The 20,461-nt window shown below is 40.6% G+C and overlaps 1 protein-coding gene across 5 annotated transcripts in view; it reads left to right on the forward strand.

Annotated features, from left to right (window-relative positions):
* The window catches only part of LOC125450829 (xanthine dehydrogenase-like), a 217,017-nt gene that overhangs the window by 89,341 nt on the left and 107,215 nt on the right, over positions 1-20,461 (forward strand). For all 5 annotated transcript variants that reach the window (XM_048527126.2, XM_048527123.2, XM_048527122.2 and 2 more), the window contains one exon: positions 8,226-8,395. In XM_048527126.2, coding sequence (XP_048383083.1) covers positions 8,226-8,395 — 170 coding nt within the window. The remainder of the gene's footprint in view (positions 1-8,225; positions 8,396-20,461) is intronic.

Genomic DNA, 20,461 nt, shown 5'->3' on the forward strand with positions numbered 1-20,461 from the left:
GCTTACTTGTGATTCTGGACCCACAGCAATGTGTTTTACCCTTAACTGCCCTCTGGACAATTAGGGATGGGCAATAAATGTTGGCCTAGTTAGTAATGCCTATATCCTACGAACAAGTTTTTAAAAAGATTTTTGTTTAACATATGTTCTACGAACTGAATCCAATGCACTTACATCTTTCCTTAAGTAAGGTGACCAATGCAGTGCATTGTATTTCAGATGGAACCTCGCCAGTGCCTTTTATAATTGAATCATAGTCTTTTTACATTGCTGTTTCTCAGGGTGGGATTTAGGACTCATGCTTTTCAATGTATGATCGAGGTCTTGGTGTTCAGGGGAACAACTTAAAAAATTTGTGGCTGACACAAAACTTGGGAGCATTTTAAGCTGTGAGGAGGATAGTGTCAAACTCCAGAAGTATACAAGTCAGTGGAGAGGGCAGACAGGGGCCGGGTGAAGTTCAATGTGGAGAAATGTGAGGTGAAATGTTTTGGTACCAAGAGCATGAGGACACAGTTTAATAAACAGTACTATTCTACACTTCTAAAGTTTATGCAGGAGCAGAGGGACCTGGGTATTTTTCAGCATTAAAGTTGGCAGGAGTACACAATGTGCAAAATTTCGATAATAGGGATATAGAGTAGAAGAACAAAGAGCTTATACTAAACTTACATAAAACATTATATTAGACCTCAGCTTCTATACTATAGAAAAGATGTGAACTCATTAGGGAAAATGCTGAAGAGGTACATAAGAACGGTTCTAGGGGTGAGAAACTTCTGAGTTAGGATCATTCGCCTTGAAGGGGAGAAGGTTAAGAGAAGATTTGATGGAAATTTTCTAAGTCATGACAGGCCGAAACAGAATAACTGGTGCACAAAAGTATCAAAAACTAGAGCATAGATTAAGTATTTTGCAAAAGAAGCAAAAATAAGGTGACAAAGATCTATTTCTCACAGTGAGTGGTTAGGATATGGAGTTGACAGCTTGGAAGTGTGGTCGAGACAGGTACTATTGGGTCATTGAAGAGGGCACTGTGATTGTTTCTACTTAAATAATGTTCAAGGGAATGAAGAAAAGGTAGGAATTTGGCACTAAGTCAAAGTGCTCAGAGAGCCTGTGCAGACATGATAGGCTGAAATGGCCTCCTTCTGCACTGTAACAATTCTCTGACTCTGTGTTCAATTCCCTTGCAATAAATGATGACATTCTATAAACTTGCATAATTATTTGCTGTATCTGCATGCTAACATTTTGTGATTAATGCACTAGAATACCTAGATTGCTCTGCATCTTAGAGCTCTGTTATCTCTTACCATTTCGATAATCTGCTTCATTTTTATTCTTACTGCCAAACTGGACAATGTCATATTTTCCACATTATGCTCCATTTGTCACATCTATATCCACTTAATTCATCCTTTTTTTTGTAGCCTCCCCATGTCCTTTCATAACTTATTTTCCTATTTCGCTTTGTGTTGTCAGCAAATTTGGCAACCGTACCTTCCAGCCCTTAGTTCGAGTCACTTATATCAGTTGTAAACAGTTCAAGTCCCGAGACCAAATCCTGTGGCACACCACCTATTACATCTTTCCATTTAAAGAAGATCCATTTGTGCCAACTTTCTTCTTCCTGTTGGTCAGCCAATCTTCTATCCATGCCAATATTTAACCTTCGACAAAATAAATTCTTATTTTCTGCAATAATTTATATTGTGGTACCTTATCAGATCGCTTCTGGAAATCTAAGTTTCTCATTCTCGAAAGTAGTTATCTCCAATGGGTCGGTCAAACATAATTTCCCTTTCACAAAAACATGTTGACTCTGTCTGATTACCTTGAATTTGCGCAAAAGCTCCACTTATGTCTTAGTATACTAGCTTTGAACGTTTTCCCCATAATAATGATTAATTAACTGGCCTGGTTTCCTGATTTTTGTCACCCTCGCATTTTGAATAAAGGAGTTATATCAATATTCTCCACACTCATAGCTATCTCACCAGCCACATGTTTGAGACTCTAAGATGAAGTCCATTAGGACCTGGAATCTTGTTGGCCTGAAGCTCCAATAATTGACTCAGTACCACTTTTCAGATGATTTTAATTTTCCTGAATTCCTCCCTTCTATTTCCTGATTTATTGTTACTTCTAGGAAGTTAAATTCATCTTGTATAGTGAACACTGATGCTAAATACCTGTTCAATTCATTTGTCATTCCCTTATTTTCCATTATTAATTTTGCAGTCTCCCTTTCTGTAGGGCCATCATTCACTTTGTTAACTTAAGTATTTATGAAAAAACACTCTTACTGTCTTTTCTGAATCTCTGGCTGGTTTTCACATACTCTAACATTTCTCTATATTAATTTTTGGTCATTGTTTGTTTTTTTTTGTTAATTCTGTACAATCTTCTGACCTGCCATTTATGTTTCCACAATTACATACTTTTTTTCTTGAACTTTGACACCATCTTTAGCTGTTCTAGTTAGCCACAAATAGTGGAATTGGAATTTTTTTAACTTGGTACAACGTAACTATTCTGTGTATTTTGAAATATCCCCTCGAACATCCGCTACTACATCTCTATTGACCTGTGCTTGTAACATAATTAACCAGTTCTGATTTATGTCTTCGTAACTTCCCTTAAAAGAAATCTCAGAGCCACTCCTTTCTCTGTTAAACTGAATATGAAAATCAGACTTATGGTCGCTGTTACTTAAGGGCATCCTTACTATGGGATCATTAATTAACCCTGTCTCATTGTGCAATATCTTGTCAAGTACAGCATGCTTTTTGTTTGGTTCCAGAACATACTACTTGAACAAACTATCCTTAAAAATAACCTGTGGACTCCTTATCAAAGCCATGTTTGCCTATCTGATTTTTCCAGTTGTTACGTACATTACATTAAAATCTCCCATGACTATTGTTTTGTCTTTCTGACAGACACTTATTATTTATTCCTTTATGCATTACTCTACTCAGAAATGATAGTTAAGGGGCCTGTACACCACTCCCATTAATAACTTCTCGCCTTTATTGTTTCTCATCACTACCAAAACTGTCTCCACGTCTTGGTTCCCTGAACTTAGGTTTTCCTTCTCTATGTGCTAATGCCAGCACTACCTACCAGAATCACTTGTCCTGCCATTCCTAGCTTCCTGTCAACCTTAATTGACCTGTATCCCCCCAAGAATTGGTTCCCTATCCATGCATCCTGCAGTTGTGTCTCTGGAATGGTAAATTGCACTTACTTATTTACGTTTGTGCTGTGGGCTAATCTAGTTTGATCTGGCTGCTCCATGCAGTCAAATTTAAACAAAGCTTACTTGCTTTGTACATCTAGCCTCAACTGTTGGTTGCTGTTTGAATCATACTGTCCATCCCTTCTGTTTATCATTTACTATATTAACACATTTCTCGTTGGCCTTGACCCTTGACTTTGATTTACCACGTCTCTCCAAGCTTGATCCAATGCAGTGTCTATGTACCCATTTGCTATAGCTAACTAGCGATGGCAAAACAAAGTTCAGTAACTATCTGCCAGTCATTTTTTTTTAACTGGTGCGTTCTCCATCTCAAGTTCTCCACCCATCAGAGTCCATTTGCTATCCAACCTGTACTCTCCTGTCAAACAGTGTGTATACTCTTTCTCTCTTGACTTGTTATTCTGATGAATTGCCCTGATGAGTGCAAGATGAAAAACTTAGATGCGACCTGACTTTTCTTGGCAATACTGAAGTTCTGTATAAGAAAATAACAATCTGATAATTCTTTGTGAAGCTGTAGTTGGAGTAGGCACGCTAAACCAAATGGGCTTTTAAAACAAAAATCATTTTCCAATCTCTGCAGGCACACAAGCCCAGAAAAACAACAATAATCACTTTCCCAGACAATTCAATTAACATTTGAATTTCAATCATGTTCAACCAGTTTCCTTCATGAAATAATTGAACCAAAAATGTGAGAGATCCAGTATTCAAACGTTAAGAGGCAGCATTGAATACTGTTATAATTGCTTCAGTCTGGAAAATTGGCTTCCATTTTCACTTCACTGTGCTGAAGAAATCCCTCTAAGCACTTAGTGTAATCCTTGATCATAAACTTTGTTTAGGTCAAAGTTTGCAATTTGTGATTACCCAGACATTATTGTACATCCTTCTGAATAAGGGCATGTTTAAACACGGCTGAGATGTTTCTGTAAGTTGTAACCAACATTGTTTTTAATGCTGCTTGCTTATCCTTGAACTCCCTTTGTATCCTGCTGTTGCAGTGTCAACACTGGCTTTGCAAATGAGCTTTTGTCTCACATCAGCCTACTTAACTAGGAAATATCGATTCTCAACTCCGCAGCTAGTTATGTAGTCCACACAGCAGGGCAGAAGTTTGTAGATGGGTAAAGAGAAGTTTGAAATTGTTGCAATTGTATCATTATGATTACACTCCTGAGATGTTATTGTGGAGTGTCATCAGTGGTGAGCAGGAGTATTCCTACTTATTGGCCTAATTTTCTGTCATGGATGAAAGGTTTTTCGATGGGGATAATCAGTAACATACTGGGAAGTGTATAAGTACATAATGTAATATAATAGTATGCACATTCATTTGGACCTGTAAAAGTCTGTATTGTTAAGTGTGACAGATTCCTCCCATAATAGCAGTATGTAATATTTAGCTCATAAATAGAGGAGGTTGAATTTTAGACATTTGCTGACTGACAGTCTTTAATCTGGAATAATCAAGTTGCTATTGTGAACTTGTGAATAACATCATATATTCAAAATACTGGGAGCATTTTTATTCTCTGAACATGAAGTGTTTACACAGTGCCATCTACTGGTTATTTCTTAGCTGTAGAGTTGAGCATGTGCCCTTTTTTTAAAACAAAATTGAATTTTTTTTCCACCATCAGTTGTCCCTTTGTGATAACATTTTCTTGATTTTGTTTCCTGTGTTTTTTGTTTGGTTAAATGGTAACTCACGGTACCCTAACCTGGGGCACTTGCTGATGCAATTACTGTGCAGGTGAAGTAGCTATTTTAGGAGGTGCTTGATTCTCTGGTGATTTTGTGATTTAATTGTATGCATTCATTCAGCTTCAGGACAATAGGAGGTCAGCAATTCCATCAAAACAATTCCCTAAATGATTGTGTGGAAAATGATAATCAGCAAAATGTGCAGTTAAAAAGCTAGCATAGGGGCTATACTCAAATCCACCAGAACTGCATGGCTGCTCATCCAAGGTTGGGACTAGAGCACTTTATTAGATAGAGAAGAGGGAAAACTGTTAGCCCACGAGTGACCAATGTAAAAATAAAAGACTGCTAATGCAGGAAATGTAGATATGAACAGAAAACACTGAAAACAGTCAGCAGATCTGGCTGGAGAGACAAAAGGAATACCCTCTTCAGCTTTCATCAAAATATCAGGCGTTCTGATAATGGACCATGAGCCTGAAACAAAATCTCTGTGTCTCTTTTTTTGATGTAGGTTTATAATATATTGTTAATATTTCAGAAACTGGATTGGATAGTGGAGGAAAAGATTTGAGTTTCCAGTTCTGTGCAAGTGACTTGTTTCTTTTAACTAAGGTCAGAAAGGCCATTTTGAACAGTGAGTTCAAGTATCATTTCCAAGAAAACATGTGACTTAAGTTAAATTACTTGATCAGCAACCTGGTGAGTTCATTGATGAATTGTTTACAAACTTGAAGATGTGTAGAAAGACAAGCTAAAGGTCCACATCAGATATCAGTTGAGAAAAAGGACATTCATAGCATGAGAAGGGCAGTTTAGTTTATGGAAGTGCCCAGACTGTGGGAATTGGTAGAAATCTGCGGGCTGCCAGGATTGTAAAGAAGTCTCCAGGCCATCAGAACCAGAAAGAAGTCTTTGTTTACATCAGCAATCCAAAGAGAGAAGCTGGAAAGAAACATTAAAGTAATGATGGATAGAATACTATAGCCAAATTTGTAAATGCCACTAAAATAAGTAGGTTGCAATGAAAAAATAAGAAATTTGCAAATAGATATGGATAGGTCAGATGAATGAGCTACAATGTCACAGAGAGTATTAATGTGCATAAGAGTAATTTGATTCATTTTGGTCAGAAGAAATGAATAATTAAATGAATAATAATTAAATGGTGAGAAACTTCAAGACACTTCAGTGCAGATGGGTCTGGATGACCTTGTGCATGAATCACTGAAAGCTAGTTTGTAGGTACAGCAGTAAAAAAAGTGGGCAAATTAAATTTTGGCACTTATTGCTATAAGGAGTGGAGTATTAAGGTAGGGAGGTGTTGTAATTGTGCAAGGCATTGGTGAGACTATTACTGCAGTACTGCATACAGTTTTGATTTGAGGAGTTGAGGGCTATGAGGAGCTGGCTGAAAAGAGGAGTTGAGGAGTAGAATAACCAATATGTTATTGAAGGGTGGACAGCCTTGAGGGATTGAAGGAAGGAAATAGTTCTAAGAAGGTTGACGAGATGAATTTCAAAAATGGATGGCTCATTTTATGAGGATAAATTGTGAGATTGTGCAGTTTAGGCCTATACTTGCGAGAGTTTAGAAAGATGAAAGAAGATCTAATTGAGGTCAGTTATGAGATGCCAAAAGGGATTAACAAAGTAGAGGCAGAGCGGATGTTTCCCCTTGAGACAATCTAAAACGAGAGGTCACAGTTTTAGAGTGAGGAACACCGGATTTAGTATAGAATTACTTCTCACAAAGGTTTGTGAATCTGTACAATTGCCTACCTCAGAATAAGTTGGATGCTGGAACACTGAATAAATTTGAGGAGAAAGACAAAATTTTTAATTAGTAATGGGTTAAACAGGTTATGGGGATCAGGCAGAGAAGTAGGAGTGTGAGGCTGAGATGAGACCAGCCATGATGTATTGAATGGTGGAGTATGCCTGAGGGGCTGAATTGCCTGCTCCTGCTCATAGTTCTTAGATTTTTATGTTCTACAGAAGAAATTAGTGATAGGAAAGCAGTGGTACTTCACTGGGATTGATTGACTGTAAGGGAAATTGCAGGGAGAAGGATAAATTTTATCATACATATTAAGATCTTTCAAAATCGTTTTGTATAGATTTTTATGGCTTTACTGCGTAATAAATTTAAATATACAAGACTCGATAGGGCTTGATGGGGTAGATGTTGAGAAGATGCTTCTACTATTAGGGGAATCTTGAATAGAGGTCACAGTTACAGAGTAAGGGTATAGTCATTTAAAACTGAGGTAGAGTGGAATTTCTTCTTTCTGAGAGTAATGAATGTCTCTCTAGCCAAAGGAGTTGTAACAGTTAGATCACTGAAGGTATTTTTTAAAAATTCATTCACTGGATGAGCATGTTGCTGGCTAGGCAGCATTTATTGCCCATTTCTAATTGTCCAGAGGGCAGTTGAGAGTCAACCACATTGCTGTGGGTCTGGAATCACAGTAAACCAGACCAGGTAAGGAAGGCACTTTCCTTCCCTAACAGACAGTAGTGAACCAGATGGGTTTTTCCTGACAATCAACGATGGATTCATGGTCATCGTTAGATTCTTAATTCTAGATAATTATTGAATTCAAATTCTACCATCTGCTTTGGCAGGATTTGAACCTAAGTCCTCAGAACATTATTTGGGTCTCTGGATTGAGAATCCAGCGACAATACCACTAAGACATTGCCTCTCTCTTATTTGAAGAGGGGGGTAGATAGATTTATGAAATATCAAGGAGTTGAGGTCTGAGGCAGGTAAGCCATGATCTTCCAGAAGGACAGGACAGGCTTGAGGGACAGAATGGCTCAGTCCTAGTTGTGTTTTCTTTCATTCTTATTTCCTTGGGAAATCAACAGTCTCATGTGAAATTGTTCAGTGATTGACCAACATCATAACAAAACTGCTAAAGTAAAACTTAAGCCCTCTCAAGCCGAGTGTTAATGAGATCTGAGTTGTCCATTGTTGCCATCAACTGGGATCGTATCCTGAATATTTCCAGTGTATTCCATTTTTATTATAGTGAGTATCTGATACTAAAGTTAACGTTGCCTTAATGCTTATGCCCCAACTCAGTAACTCTAAAATCATCAAATAACTTTATTAAGTAGCCCTAGTAATGGTTTGATGGCTTTCAGACTTGATTTTAATTTCCATGTCTTATTGCATTTAAAATGAATATTATGTCTTGTCGTATCTGAGGATAGTTTTGTACCGTCTTTTTGAATTTTGTAGTGTTTATTTCCAATTGGCTCCCTCCTATCATTGAAGAACCATCAAGTTATAACAATTGAGGCACTGGGGTCTGTGAAGAAGGGTTTACACGCCATACAGAAGCGACTGGCTGATTATAATGGAAGTCAGTGTGGATTCTGCACCCCGGGTTTTGTCATGCAGATGTTTGGGTAAGTGCAGACAATTGCCTTTATTAGCAGTCCAGTTAAATATCTTGGTTTGTTTAAATGTGTTTTCACATACTACTCAGGGATCTGCGGGGCATATAAAATCATAGCTTCCCCTAGAAAATCTTTTTTTGTTTTTTGTGCTAATTATAACACCAAAACCAAACTTTATGTGGGATTTGTGGCTTTTAATTGCCAGCAGCAGGTTGTCTTCTTATTAGTATTAATTGCATTAAAATGAAACCAAGAAATGCAATGACAGATGAGTCCTGGAAATCAGCAATGTTTGCTGATGATGTCTGCTACTCCCTCACTCAGCCATGGGGTGGTGGAAGCCATCCTGTGATCATTGTCAGTGTTAATATATGTGCAGCTGTTATTCTCTTCATGTCCAGTTCACTACACATGCAGTGTAGATGTCTGGCTACAGGGGCTTCCTTGCAATTGTAGAGAAGTCTCTTTCTGGGGTTCTCTCTTTGAGGATCAAGGAGGCCTTTAATTATTGTCATAGACAAGTTTTTTTTAAGGCTCCCAGCTTTTATCCCAACCTGCACCCAAAGTGAATTCTGTAATTATACAATACAGTTGTTCCATTTGTAACACAGAGGGAGGCCATTTGGCCTCTTAAAAGGGAACTGGCTCTTTTGAAGGTCAATCCAGTTAGCCCATTCTCTGCTATTTCATCCAGTCTCTACAATTTTTCTTCTTCAAATACTTATCTGATTTTCTTTTTACGGCTCCGATCAATTCTGTATCTATCATTTGCACCGGCAGAATGTTCCAAAGCTGAGCCACTCGATGCATGGAAACAGGAATAGGCCATTCAGCCCATCAATCCAGCTCGCCATTTAATATGAAATGGCTTATCAGGCAGTTCAGTGCTTTTTAACCCATTGGAAATCAGACTTCCAGTAATCTCTCCTTGGAAAATACTCAAAGAATGAGCTTCTACAGCTCTCTAAGATAGAGAATTCCAAAGGTCCACAATTCTGAGTAAAAAAGCAAGTTCCCAGCCTGAAATGGCATCCCACTTATTTTTAAAATGCGTTCCCGGTTCCAGTTTCCCAAACCAGGGTAAACATTTTATCTGCATCTACCTTGCCTATCTCTCTTAAATATACTGTTTCAATGAGATTCCCTTTCATTCATAGAATCCCTACCATGTGGAAACACACCCTTTGGCCCACCAAGTCCATGCCAACCTTCAGAGCATCCCACCCAGACACATGCCCCTATAATCCACCTAAGTTACACATCCTTGAACACTAGGGGAAATTTAGCATGACCAATCCACCTAACCTGCACATGTTTGGACTGTGGGAGAAAACTGGAGTACCCGGAGGAAATCCATGCAGACATGGAGAGAGTGTACAAACTCCACACAGACAGTTGCCTGAGGATGGAATTGAACCCGGGTCCCTGGTGCTATGAGGCAGCAGTGCTAACCACTGAGCCACCGTGCCGCCACTTCAAAGCTCTAGAGAACACAGGCCCAGTTTACCCAATCTTTCTTCAAAGACCAGTCCTGCCATCCCAGGAAGTAGCATGGTGAAAGATTGTCGCAGTCCCCCTATGGCAATAATATCCCTCCTGAGATATGACATGGGGGTGCTGGTGTTGGACTGGGGCGGACAAAGTCAGAAGTCACACAACACCAGGTTATAGCACAACAGGTTTATTTGAAGTCACCTGCTTTCGAAGCTTCTTTGTCAGGTGAAGTGGAGGGAAGTGCACAAGTACTGTAAAACTGTACAAACTAATTAAGGCAGAGAGATCATAACAAGTTATCAAGGTGATGGTGTGAAAACAGAACAGTAAGACAGATTTTACAAGCACAGAACAGCATGGTGGGCCAAATTAGTTTGCACAGTTTTGGGTTACTTGTTACTTTGGCTAGACCCTTGTCATGCAACTCTTATACCTATCATGTTATCCCAGCCATTTGGTTTGTCTGCAGCACAATCTTGTTTTTGATTTTTTTGTAATTATCGCTCTGCTTCAATTAATCAGCTCACAGATCATCCCTTCACTTCCTATTCAGTTGTTGACATTTTACTCACACCATCTGACACTTTTGATCTCCTGCACATATTTGCTGCTCAGCCTGTCAACATCCACTCACACTATTTGTACTATACTTTGACAGTCCTAATTAACTGGAATTATCCTGCAATGATCTTTTTGCCGGTAAATTCTCTGCTTGTGTGCTTCCCTCCACTTCACCTGACAAAGGAGCAGCGCTCTGAAAGCTTGTGAGACCAAATAAATCCATTCGACTATAATCTGGTGTGTGTGACTTCTGACTTCCTGAGATAGGGATACTGAAATCGCATACAGTACTTCAAGTACAATCTAACAAAGTTCCTTTATAATTAGAGCAAGAGTTCACTGCACTTGTTCTCAAATCCTCTTGCATTAAAGGATGACGTTCCATTAGCTTTCCTGATAGCTTACTTCACATACATGTTAGCCTTCAGTGACTTTTCAACAAAGACACCTACATATGTCTATGCTTCCCATTCAAGAGATAATCTGAGCATCTTTTTCTCTTTCCAAAGTGAATAATCTCACATTTTTCAATACTATATTCTGTCTGCCATTTCTTGTCCGCTTAATAAGCCCGTTAAAATCCTCCTGATACCATTTTACATCTTTCTCACAATGCATGTTCCCACTTAGTTTCATATAATTTCAAATTTGAAAATACTACATCCAACTCCATTGATATATATTGTGACTGGCTGGTGCCAAGTACTGATTTTTCAGTACCTCACTAGTCTCAGCCTGTTAAGGAGAAAATACACGATTTATTCCTACTCTCTTTTGTTTGCCTGTGTGTCAGTCCTCATTCCATGACAGTACATTACCTTCAATTTCTAAATAAAAACTAAAAGAACTGTGGATGCTGTAAATCAGGAACAAAAACAGAAGTTGCTGGAAGCTCAGCAGGTCTAACAGCATCCGCGAAGAAAAAGGCAGAGTTGATGTTTCGGGTCCAATGACCCTTCCTCTGAGACGCTTATGCTCTAAGGAAGAGGAGTCATTGATGAGATATCTTCAGTTTGTCGTTATCTTAGTGTTCCGCATTCTGTTATGTCAATTCCCAATTTATCTTCAAGTGTTCTCTATCAACTCTTACAATTGTCACTCGATCAGGCAGGCACCCAGTACCTGGTCTGACCGCACATGTAACTGTTTTAAAAGCCAAAATAATAGGAACTTCTCAATTTCTTTTCATGGGAACTTCAACTCAATCTCCCCGTCCCTTGCTTTATTCTTCTGCTTGTCAATCATACAGTCGGGTCTGGAAGTGGGATACTTATGGAGCTGGGAGTGGTTGTAAAAGATAGATAAACCTGCATTTCATTTCTGAAATGGTTAAAATAACCTCTGTGGCAATTTTCAAACATCTAGTATTCAGACATATACTTGGCCATACCTTTAAGTGGGCAGGCCACCCTACTTGCAACACAGTTGAGATTAAAATATATCCCGCTTGTTCCTTGAATGCATTTCAAAGCAGTCTTTTTGTTTTTATATTTTCAGAGCAAATTCATAAAATTTATTTTTGATGGTCACAGTGATGATCTGGTAGCCATGATATAGTTGCAAACAATCTTGTCTCTGAGGAGACTGTTAATTCAAATTTACTTTAGGGACCTGAACAATCTAAGATGGCATTTCAGTGCTCTGCTGTTGGAGTGGTAACAGATTAAATTGAGGTCCTATCTGCATTCTTCGTCCCTTTTTAGGTGGATGTAAAAAATACCACAGCACTTTTCAAAGAAAAGAGTTTCTTCTGATATCCTGGCCAATATTTATCCCTCAATTAACACTGAAAACTCATTATTTGGTTACTTATTTTGTTGATATTTGAGAATTTTATGTGAACTCTTTGTAGCATTTCCTGGTTTAAAAAGTTCGCTCTAGTTCAAGGGTACTAAATAAGCTGCGAAGCATTTGTGATATAATGAGTTTATTAAAAGTGCCATAAAATGCAGGTCTGTCTTCTTTCTAATGGTTCTTTATGGACACACATACCTCTATTATTGTAACCTGTGGCTCTGAAATAACAGAATTGGAAGAAGCACTACAAGTTTCAAAAATAAGGCATTGTGTTCCTTTTAGGCAAAATCAGCAACACCATCTTCATAGAAGTCCTACAGTGTGGAAACAAGCCCCTCAGCCCAACAAGTCCGCACCAAACGTCAGAGTATCCCACCCAGACCCATCCCCCTGTAACCCACCTAATCTATACGTCCCCAAACACTATGGGCAATTTAGCATGGCCAGTTCACCTAACCAGCACATCTTTAGACTAGGAGGAAACTGGAGCACCCGGAGGCACGGAGAGAATGTGCAAACTCCACACAGACAATCCCCCAAGGCTGGAATTGAATGCAGATTACTGGTGCTGTTAGGCGGCAGTGCTAACCACTGAGCCACGATGCTGCCCTCAAATAGTCTTCTTTTATCACTTTATGCTTTGCAAAGCCTGAAGTCCTAAGTCAGTTCCAAGCAGAACTGGTGCCACCTGCACCCACCATATTTGCAATTCAGCGGGTATGACAGATGGAGTTGTGAACCTTCTGCAGCTGTCACTGCTGTACCATGTACTGGTTTGGGAAGTGGGGTCAGGCTGTAAGTGACATCGTTTAATTATATTCTTATGTTTGATGGCTCAATGGTAAAATTAGAAATTCCATCAACACAAATATCAAAATTAAGCGATGCGGTTCCTTTTAATAAATCAATAAATCTAGCAAGGTTTTGTAAAAATTTTGTAGTTACTACAATGTTTTGAAATTATGCCAATGAAATATATCTGTTGGGCAATAAATACATTTTAATGATTTCCCAAAACCCATTAAAACTTTTAGGAGTCATTGATTATGTTAGACCATAATATTGTATAAAGAATTGAATATTGCCATGCAATAGATTGTTGGTGCTGTTTGGGTTTGGGTTTTGAAAACAAGTGATTTATTTGATGAAAGGGGCTCACATTTCTGTTGTGGCTAACTTTAAGATCTGAGGATTTTAGAAAGGATTCAATTACTCAACTAAAGTGTCTCTAGATTCTTTTGTAACATTATTTAATATACTTCTGTAACCTTTCTGCCTTTTAATATGCCTAGCTCGGAAAATGTTACCAATCTCAGATGTAACATTAGTTAAGCTAGCATCTCCACTTTTTTTAAGGACAGGTGTCTACATTTCTACCACTCTTTATGTGTGCAGCTACTCCTACATTGCTCCTGGATGATGTGAATTTGAATTTAATGTTTTGTCCTTTTGTCCCAGAATTTCCCACCATTGAGGCAAAGGCAATTAGTTTGGGCTTGTGTGTGTAACTCAACAATTAGTGATTCACTTGTGCACATGATTCAAATTCCCTATACATTAGGAAACCACCTCTTCAGTTCAACTGAGTTTCCTAGAGTTTTAATCTTATTAATTTTAATGTGCATACTTCCTGTGTTGTAATAGCCTTGTGAACCCAAACCTTCGCCTGATACTTAAACACAAATGATGATTGACCAAATATTGTGCTTGATGTGAAGAAAGTCAAGTTCAATTTAAAAACTAGATGTGTTCCTTGGTGTAGCAGAAATTTAGCACTGAACAGTTCTTTCAAAAGTGTCATCATGAGCCTTGAGCTGACTGAATACTTGGTATCATTTGTTGTTACCTGAAGTCATGGTTGAATTGGTGTTAATCTTCAGCTAAGTAGAAAGCCATGATAAATGTATCCTGAAGACCAATGATTTTTCTGCTAAACCTGATGGATTTTGTTCAGCATAGGTGCTTAATTTTTATTGTTTGCATTCAACTAAAGATAAATGGTTTTTATTGATAGAATTTCTATTACTGAGAACATTGCTATACATCAAAGCAAAGCTATTTCTCCTCATTCAACCTCAGGGAGTGAGAGGTGCTACCTTGTTTTACTGCTGGGATTGTTAAACTACTGATAGTAGTTTGACACAACTAACTAGTCAGAGATAATGGGAACTGCAGATGCTGGAGAATTTGAGATAACAAGTGTAGAGCTGGATGAACACAGCAGGCTTCTTAAGATGCTGCTTGGCTTGCTGTGTTCATCCAGCTCTATACTTTATTAACTGGCTTTGCAAGTTAATTTGAGATAATAGTTAACAGCCACACAGAGGCAGACTGGATACAAATGGTGAATTCCTGCTCTAAAATCATATCATTAAACCAGTTGCATTTTTACAATAATCTGGCAGCTTCATTGTCAGGTTTCTGACCCAGTGTTTTTGTTCCTAGAATTTTTTTTTGCAAACAATTCACATTTCCCAGTGCCACAATGGGATTTGTGTGCACTGAATTATTTGTCTATACCTCTGGGTTACTAGTCAAGTAACATAGCCATTTATGGTTGTACCTTAGGCTTTGCCTGTGGAACAAGTAGTAATCCTGATTGTTTCTGTTTGACACAAACCCAGAGGAATGTTCCCAACCCTCAAAAGCATGCGCAATAGTGAGAAATTTGGGAGAATACTGTCAGAACGAAAAGAATAATGTGAATTGCAGCATCCAACAAAACAAGAGTCCGACAAGGTTTCAGTAGATGAGAGTCTCACTGGTAAAGCTGGGGAACTTATCTCTATACATTTGCCTTTCAGTATTAACTAATCCCACTTCATTTCCCTGCGGTTTATGATTCTGGAAGGCACTGACAAGAAATTAGGTCTCTCCAATTCCTGATTTGGAAGTCTGAGCAATTACCTGGTGGATGAATCTTGTTGGTTGCTTTTCCGAGCCTCTACGCTCAGCTTTTTTCAGCAACATCTTAACAACTTAACTACCTCAACACTACGTTACTACCTTGAGGAGCTCACTGACACCTTATATTGCAATGCTGCGGCTAAGTTCCTGCACATTCAGGAATGCTTACCCACCTCATGCATCTGCACAGGATGTATCTCAGCTCTGCTAGTTTGCTTTCTTTGCACTTACTCACTTTGCACTTAATTGGAGGTTCGCAGCATCTTTGTCTTACGTTGCTTCTCAGCGCAGACAGGAAGCCAGCTTGTCATGGCTACTAGCACTGACCAGGCAAGGAGGAAGACATGTTGCTCAAAGGTGGTGTACTAACAATGTCACACCTACAACATGCAGAGGTATTGTATGCAGCAAAAGCATTGCATGCATTTCAACTGAATGGCCAAGCCTGCAAGTCAAAGGGGAGCAGTCCATAATTGAGTGAAGGGGAACCATGCTTTCTCAGGAGTGCTGCCACACTCAGTCAAGACATCTCAGTTCAGGGGATTTGACCACAATTAGTCCTGAGGATATGGGGTCTAAATATTAATGTCGGTCATTGGGGAGCAGTCAATTCTCCAGTCTCTGGGAAACTCAAGTGCGGAGGATGGAGCCATCATGAAGTGAAGAAGACAGGAAGGCTTTGTGGCTTGCAGAGATGAGTTAGGAGAGGCTTATTGAGTCAAAATATTGCATGTGATAGTGAGAATGGTAGTCCACACCCTTCTGTGGCAATGCATTCCACACATTAACCACCCTTTGGCTGAAGAAATGCCTCCTCATCTCAGTTCTAAAGGGTGGACTCTTCACTCTGAGTCTGTGCCCTTGGTTCCTAGTATCTCCTGCTAGCAGAAACACCTTCTCCATGTATCCAGGCCCTCTCAGTATTCTGTAAGTTTCAATCAGATCCCCCCTCATCCTTGTAAACTCCATCGAGTACAGACCCAGAGTCCTCAGCTGCTCCTCATACAAGCCCTTCGTCCCCAGGATCATTCTTGAAAACCACCTTTGGACCCCTTCAAGGCCAGGACATTTTTCCTTACATCCGGGGCCCAAAATTGCTCACAATATTCCAAATGCAATCTGACCAGAGCTTTATACAGCCTTAGCAGTATGTTTGTGCTCTTGTACTTTAGCCCTCTTGAAAAGAATGCTAAATTGCATTTGCCTTCCTAACTGCCAGTTGAACCTGCATGTTAATCTTATGAGAATCCTGAACTAGCACTCCTGAAGTTCGTTTTGTGCTTCAGACTTCTGAAGCCTTTCTCTGCCTCTATTCTTCCTACCAAAGTGCATACACTCACACTTGCCCACATTGTATTCCATCTGCTGTTTCTCTGCCCACTCACCTAGTCTGCCCAAGTCCTTCTGCAGCCTCGCCACCTCCTCAACACTGTCTTGTATCATCTGCAATTCTCACAACAATGTCCTCAGTTCCTTCGTCCACATCGTTAATGTATAACGTGAACAGTTGTGGTCCCAACACTGACCCCTGCAGAACTCACTCCTTTTGTCACCGAGTGCCGCTTTGAAAAAGACCCATTTATCCCCACTAGCTGCTTTTTGCCCATCAGTCAATCCTCTACCTATGCCACCACCTTGCCTCTAACATCATGAGCACTTATCATATTTAGCAGCCTCCTGTCTCAACATCTTGTCAAAAGCCTTCTGGAAATCTAAGTAGATCACGTCCACTCGCTTTCCTTTGTCGAACTTGCTTTCTACCTCCTCAAAGAATTCTAGTAGATTTATTAGACCACCCCTTGATGAAGCCATACTGACTGTGCCCCATTTTATCATGCATTTCCATGTACTCTGCAATCCTATTGTTAGTAATGGGCTCAAAAATCTTAACAACCAAGGTCAGGCTAACTGGCCTATTTTCTGCATCTTTACCTTCTTAAACAGAGTTGCTACATTTGCCATTTTCCAGTTCTCTGGGACCCTCCCTGACTCCAGTGATTCCTGAAGGATCACTACTAATGCCTCAACAAGCTCCTCAGCTATTTCCTTCCGAACTTGGTGTGTAGTCCATCTGGTCTGGTTGATTTATCCTCCTTCAGACCTTTCAGTGTCCCCAGCACCACCTCCTTAATGAGGGCAACTCGACTCACTTCTGACAACTGATTCTCTTGAAGTTCTAGTATGCAGCTGGTGTCTTCAACTGTTTAACCTGATGCAAAGTATCTATTCAGTTCAGCTGCTGTTTCTTTCCTTGAATTGCCTGCTCCTCCAGCCTCATTTTCCATCGTCTAATGTCCACTCTTGCCTTTTTTATAGAACCCCTATAGTGTGGAAGCAGGCTGTTTGGCCCACACCGATCCACAGAACATTCCACTCAGACCCATAAACCCAACTATTCTACACGTCCCTGAATACTACAGGCGATTCAGCATGGTCAGTACACCTAGTCTGCACATCTTTGCACTGTGGGAGGAAACCCGAGCATCCGGAGAAAACCCACGCAGACACGGGGAGAATGTACAAACTCCACACAGACGGTCAACCAAAGGTGGAATCAAACCCGGGTCCCTGGCTCTGTGAGGCAGCAGTGCTGACTACTGAGCTGCTGTACCGCCAAGATTAGTTTAGAAGTGTAAAGAACTTCTGGGTTATGCTTGAGCCAGGTAGGCATCAAACCTGCAATCTCCTGATCCCTAGTCAGGCAGGTTATCCATTGTGTCACTGGCTCTTTCTCTTCACTTTTTTATTGGCGTGCCTCACTTTGGATGGGATCTCTCCTTCCTGACTGAGCTTATGTTGCCAACACTGGAAGGAGCTGGCGGTGGTCAGCACCTCCACCTCTGAGACTGCATGGTTCAACAAGAAAGGTGCAAAGAGACTGGGTGAATGAAGTAAGGAGCAGAAGATGGTCAAGGCACGTGGAGCAAATCCTGTGAAACTCTCCAAATATCACACAGCCAAAAATGAGAAGATTCAGCCCAACAACTTCCCTGTGATCCTACATAATATAACACTTCAATAAGTATACTCTCTCAGCTTGTTAATTTTAACAGGTATAGAGCAGCATATCTTGCAACTGCTAAGTTTAGACTTCATTAAAATATGGCACAACAAATTTGTGTCCTAGTGAGAGATGCAATTAACCACAATCAGGTCTGATTAGCATAATTAAGGGACAAGACAAGGTAGAATTTATGTTTTTAAATGATAGAACTTTAGTTGTGGTTACATACTTTTCAGCAGGCCAAGTGAAGAGAGCTGACCAAGGCATGGGATCAGCAGGGGGAGCTGACAAGGAGAGTGGGAGTGTGAGCAGGACCAGCAGGGGGAACGGACCAGGGGAGCGGGATCAGCACGGGGAGCTGACAAGGAGAGTGGGAGTGGGAGCGGGTTCAGCAGGGGGAGCTGACCAGGGGTGTGGGACCAGCAGGGGGAGCTGACAAGGAGAGTGGGAGTGGGAGCGGGAGTGGGATCAGCAGGGGGAGCTGACTAGGGGAGCGGGAGTGGGATCAGCAAGGGGAGCTGATCAGGGGCATGGGACCAGCAGTGGGAGCTGACAAGGAGAGTGGGAGTGGGAGCGGGAGTGGGATCAGCAGGGGGAGCTGGCCGGGGTAGTGGGAGCGGGATCAACAGGGGAGCGGGATCAGCAGGGGGAGCTGACCAGGGGAGCGGGATCAGCAGGGGGAGCTGACCAGGGGAGCGGGATCAGCAGGGGGAGCTGACCAGGGGAGCGGGATCAGCAGGTGGAGCTGACCAGGGGAGCGGGATCAGCAGGTGGAGCTGACCAGGGGAGCGGGATCAGCAGGGGGAGCTGACCAGGGGAGCGGGATCAGCAGGTGGAGCTGACCAGGGGAACGGGATCAGCAGATGGAGCTGACCAGGGGAGCTGGACTGCCATGGTGTGGGTTGCGGTAGAGGGACTGTCTAGGGTTCAGTTTATTAGTAAACTTTCAGGATCTTGAATGTCTGAAAAGGATCTTCCTTCTGGTTCCTCTTCTCTCCTAGAAAGAGCTGAGGTATTGTAAGTTCCATTCCAAACCATGTGCTTGAATGACTTTGAACTAAATTGTCATACCTTCCTTGTTGTAGGATTTAAATCCTGGAACTCCCTAACATACATTACATTATTCATTTGTGTGATGAACAAAATGTCTTTCTGGCTTCACAGCAGCATCCTCTTGTTGTTGAACATTGCTCATGTCTTTACTTCATAATAACAGCGTGAAACAGCCAGCGTTATTTATCTTGAAGTATTTGGAATATCTTCACCGTCCCAGAGTTACCTGAGGGTAGCCTTCACTCATTCCAGGATTGAATGTGCCATCTTCAGGCCCATTCATGTGTTTTGCACAATACACGATAAGATGTGATCTGATCAGGGTAGCCATTGCTACACAGGATTGCTCATCCTAGTGGTTTGTAGTTTTGCTGAAGAAGAGTCATATCAAACTCAAACCATTAATTCTGTTTCTTCCTCCACAAATGCTGCTGGATTTCTCCAGTATGGCTAGCGAATTGGTTTGCTTATAGGAAGCAGGGAATTGGTACATATGGTTCATTTCCATATTGGCAGGGTGTGACAAGTGGAATGCAATATGGCTAATTGTTTAGACCTCAACTGTTTATAATTTATATCAATGATCTGGTGAAGGAAACAAATGCATGGAGGTTAAAATGGCTGATGACACAATGTTGGGTAGCAAAGTAAGTCGTGAAGGGGACATATCATCTTTGCAAAAGGATATAGATAGGCTAAGTAACTGACAAAAGGTTTCCACATAAAGTATAACATGGGGAAAATGTAAACTTGTCTGCATTGACAGGAGGAATAGAAAGGCAATATACAGTTTAAATGGACAGTACACAGAACATAGAACATTACAGCACAATACTTCGGCCCTCGATGTTATGCCGACCTGCCATACCAATCTCAAGCCCATCTAACCTACACTATTCCACGTACGTCCATATGCTTAGCCAATGACGACTTAAATGTACTTAAAGTTGGTGAATCTACTACCATTGCAGGTAAAGTGTTCCATTCCCTTACTACTCTCTGAGTAAAGAAACTACCCCTGACATCTGTCCTATATCTTTCACCCCCCAATTTAAAGCTATGCCCCCTCGTGCTCGCCGTCACCATCCTAGGAAAAAGGCTCTCCCTATCCACCCTATCTAACCCTCTGATTATTTTATATGTTTCAATTAGGTCACCTCTCAACCTTCTTCTCTCTAATGAAAACAGCCTCAAGTCCCTCAGCCTTTCCTCGTAAGATCTTCCCTCCATACCAGGCAACATCCTAGTAAATCTCCTCT

This window comes from Stegostoma tigrinum, chromosome 3 (genome assembly GCF_030684315.1).
Source record: "Stegostoma tigrinum isolate sSteTig4 chromosome 3, sSteTig4.hap1, whole genome shotgun sequence".
Lineage (NCBI taxonomy): Eukaryota > Metazoa > Chordata > Chondrichthyes > Orectolobiformes > Stegostomatidae > Stegostoma > Stegostoma tigrinum.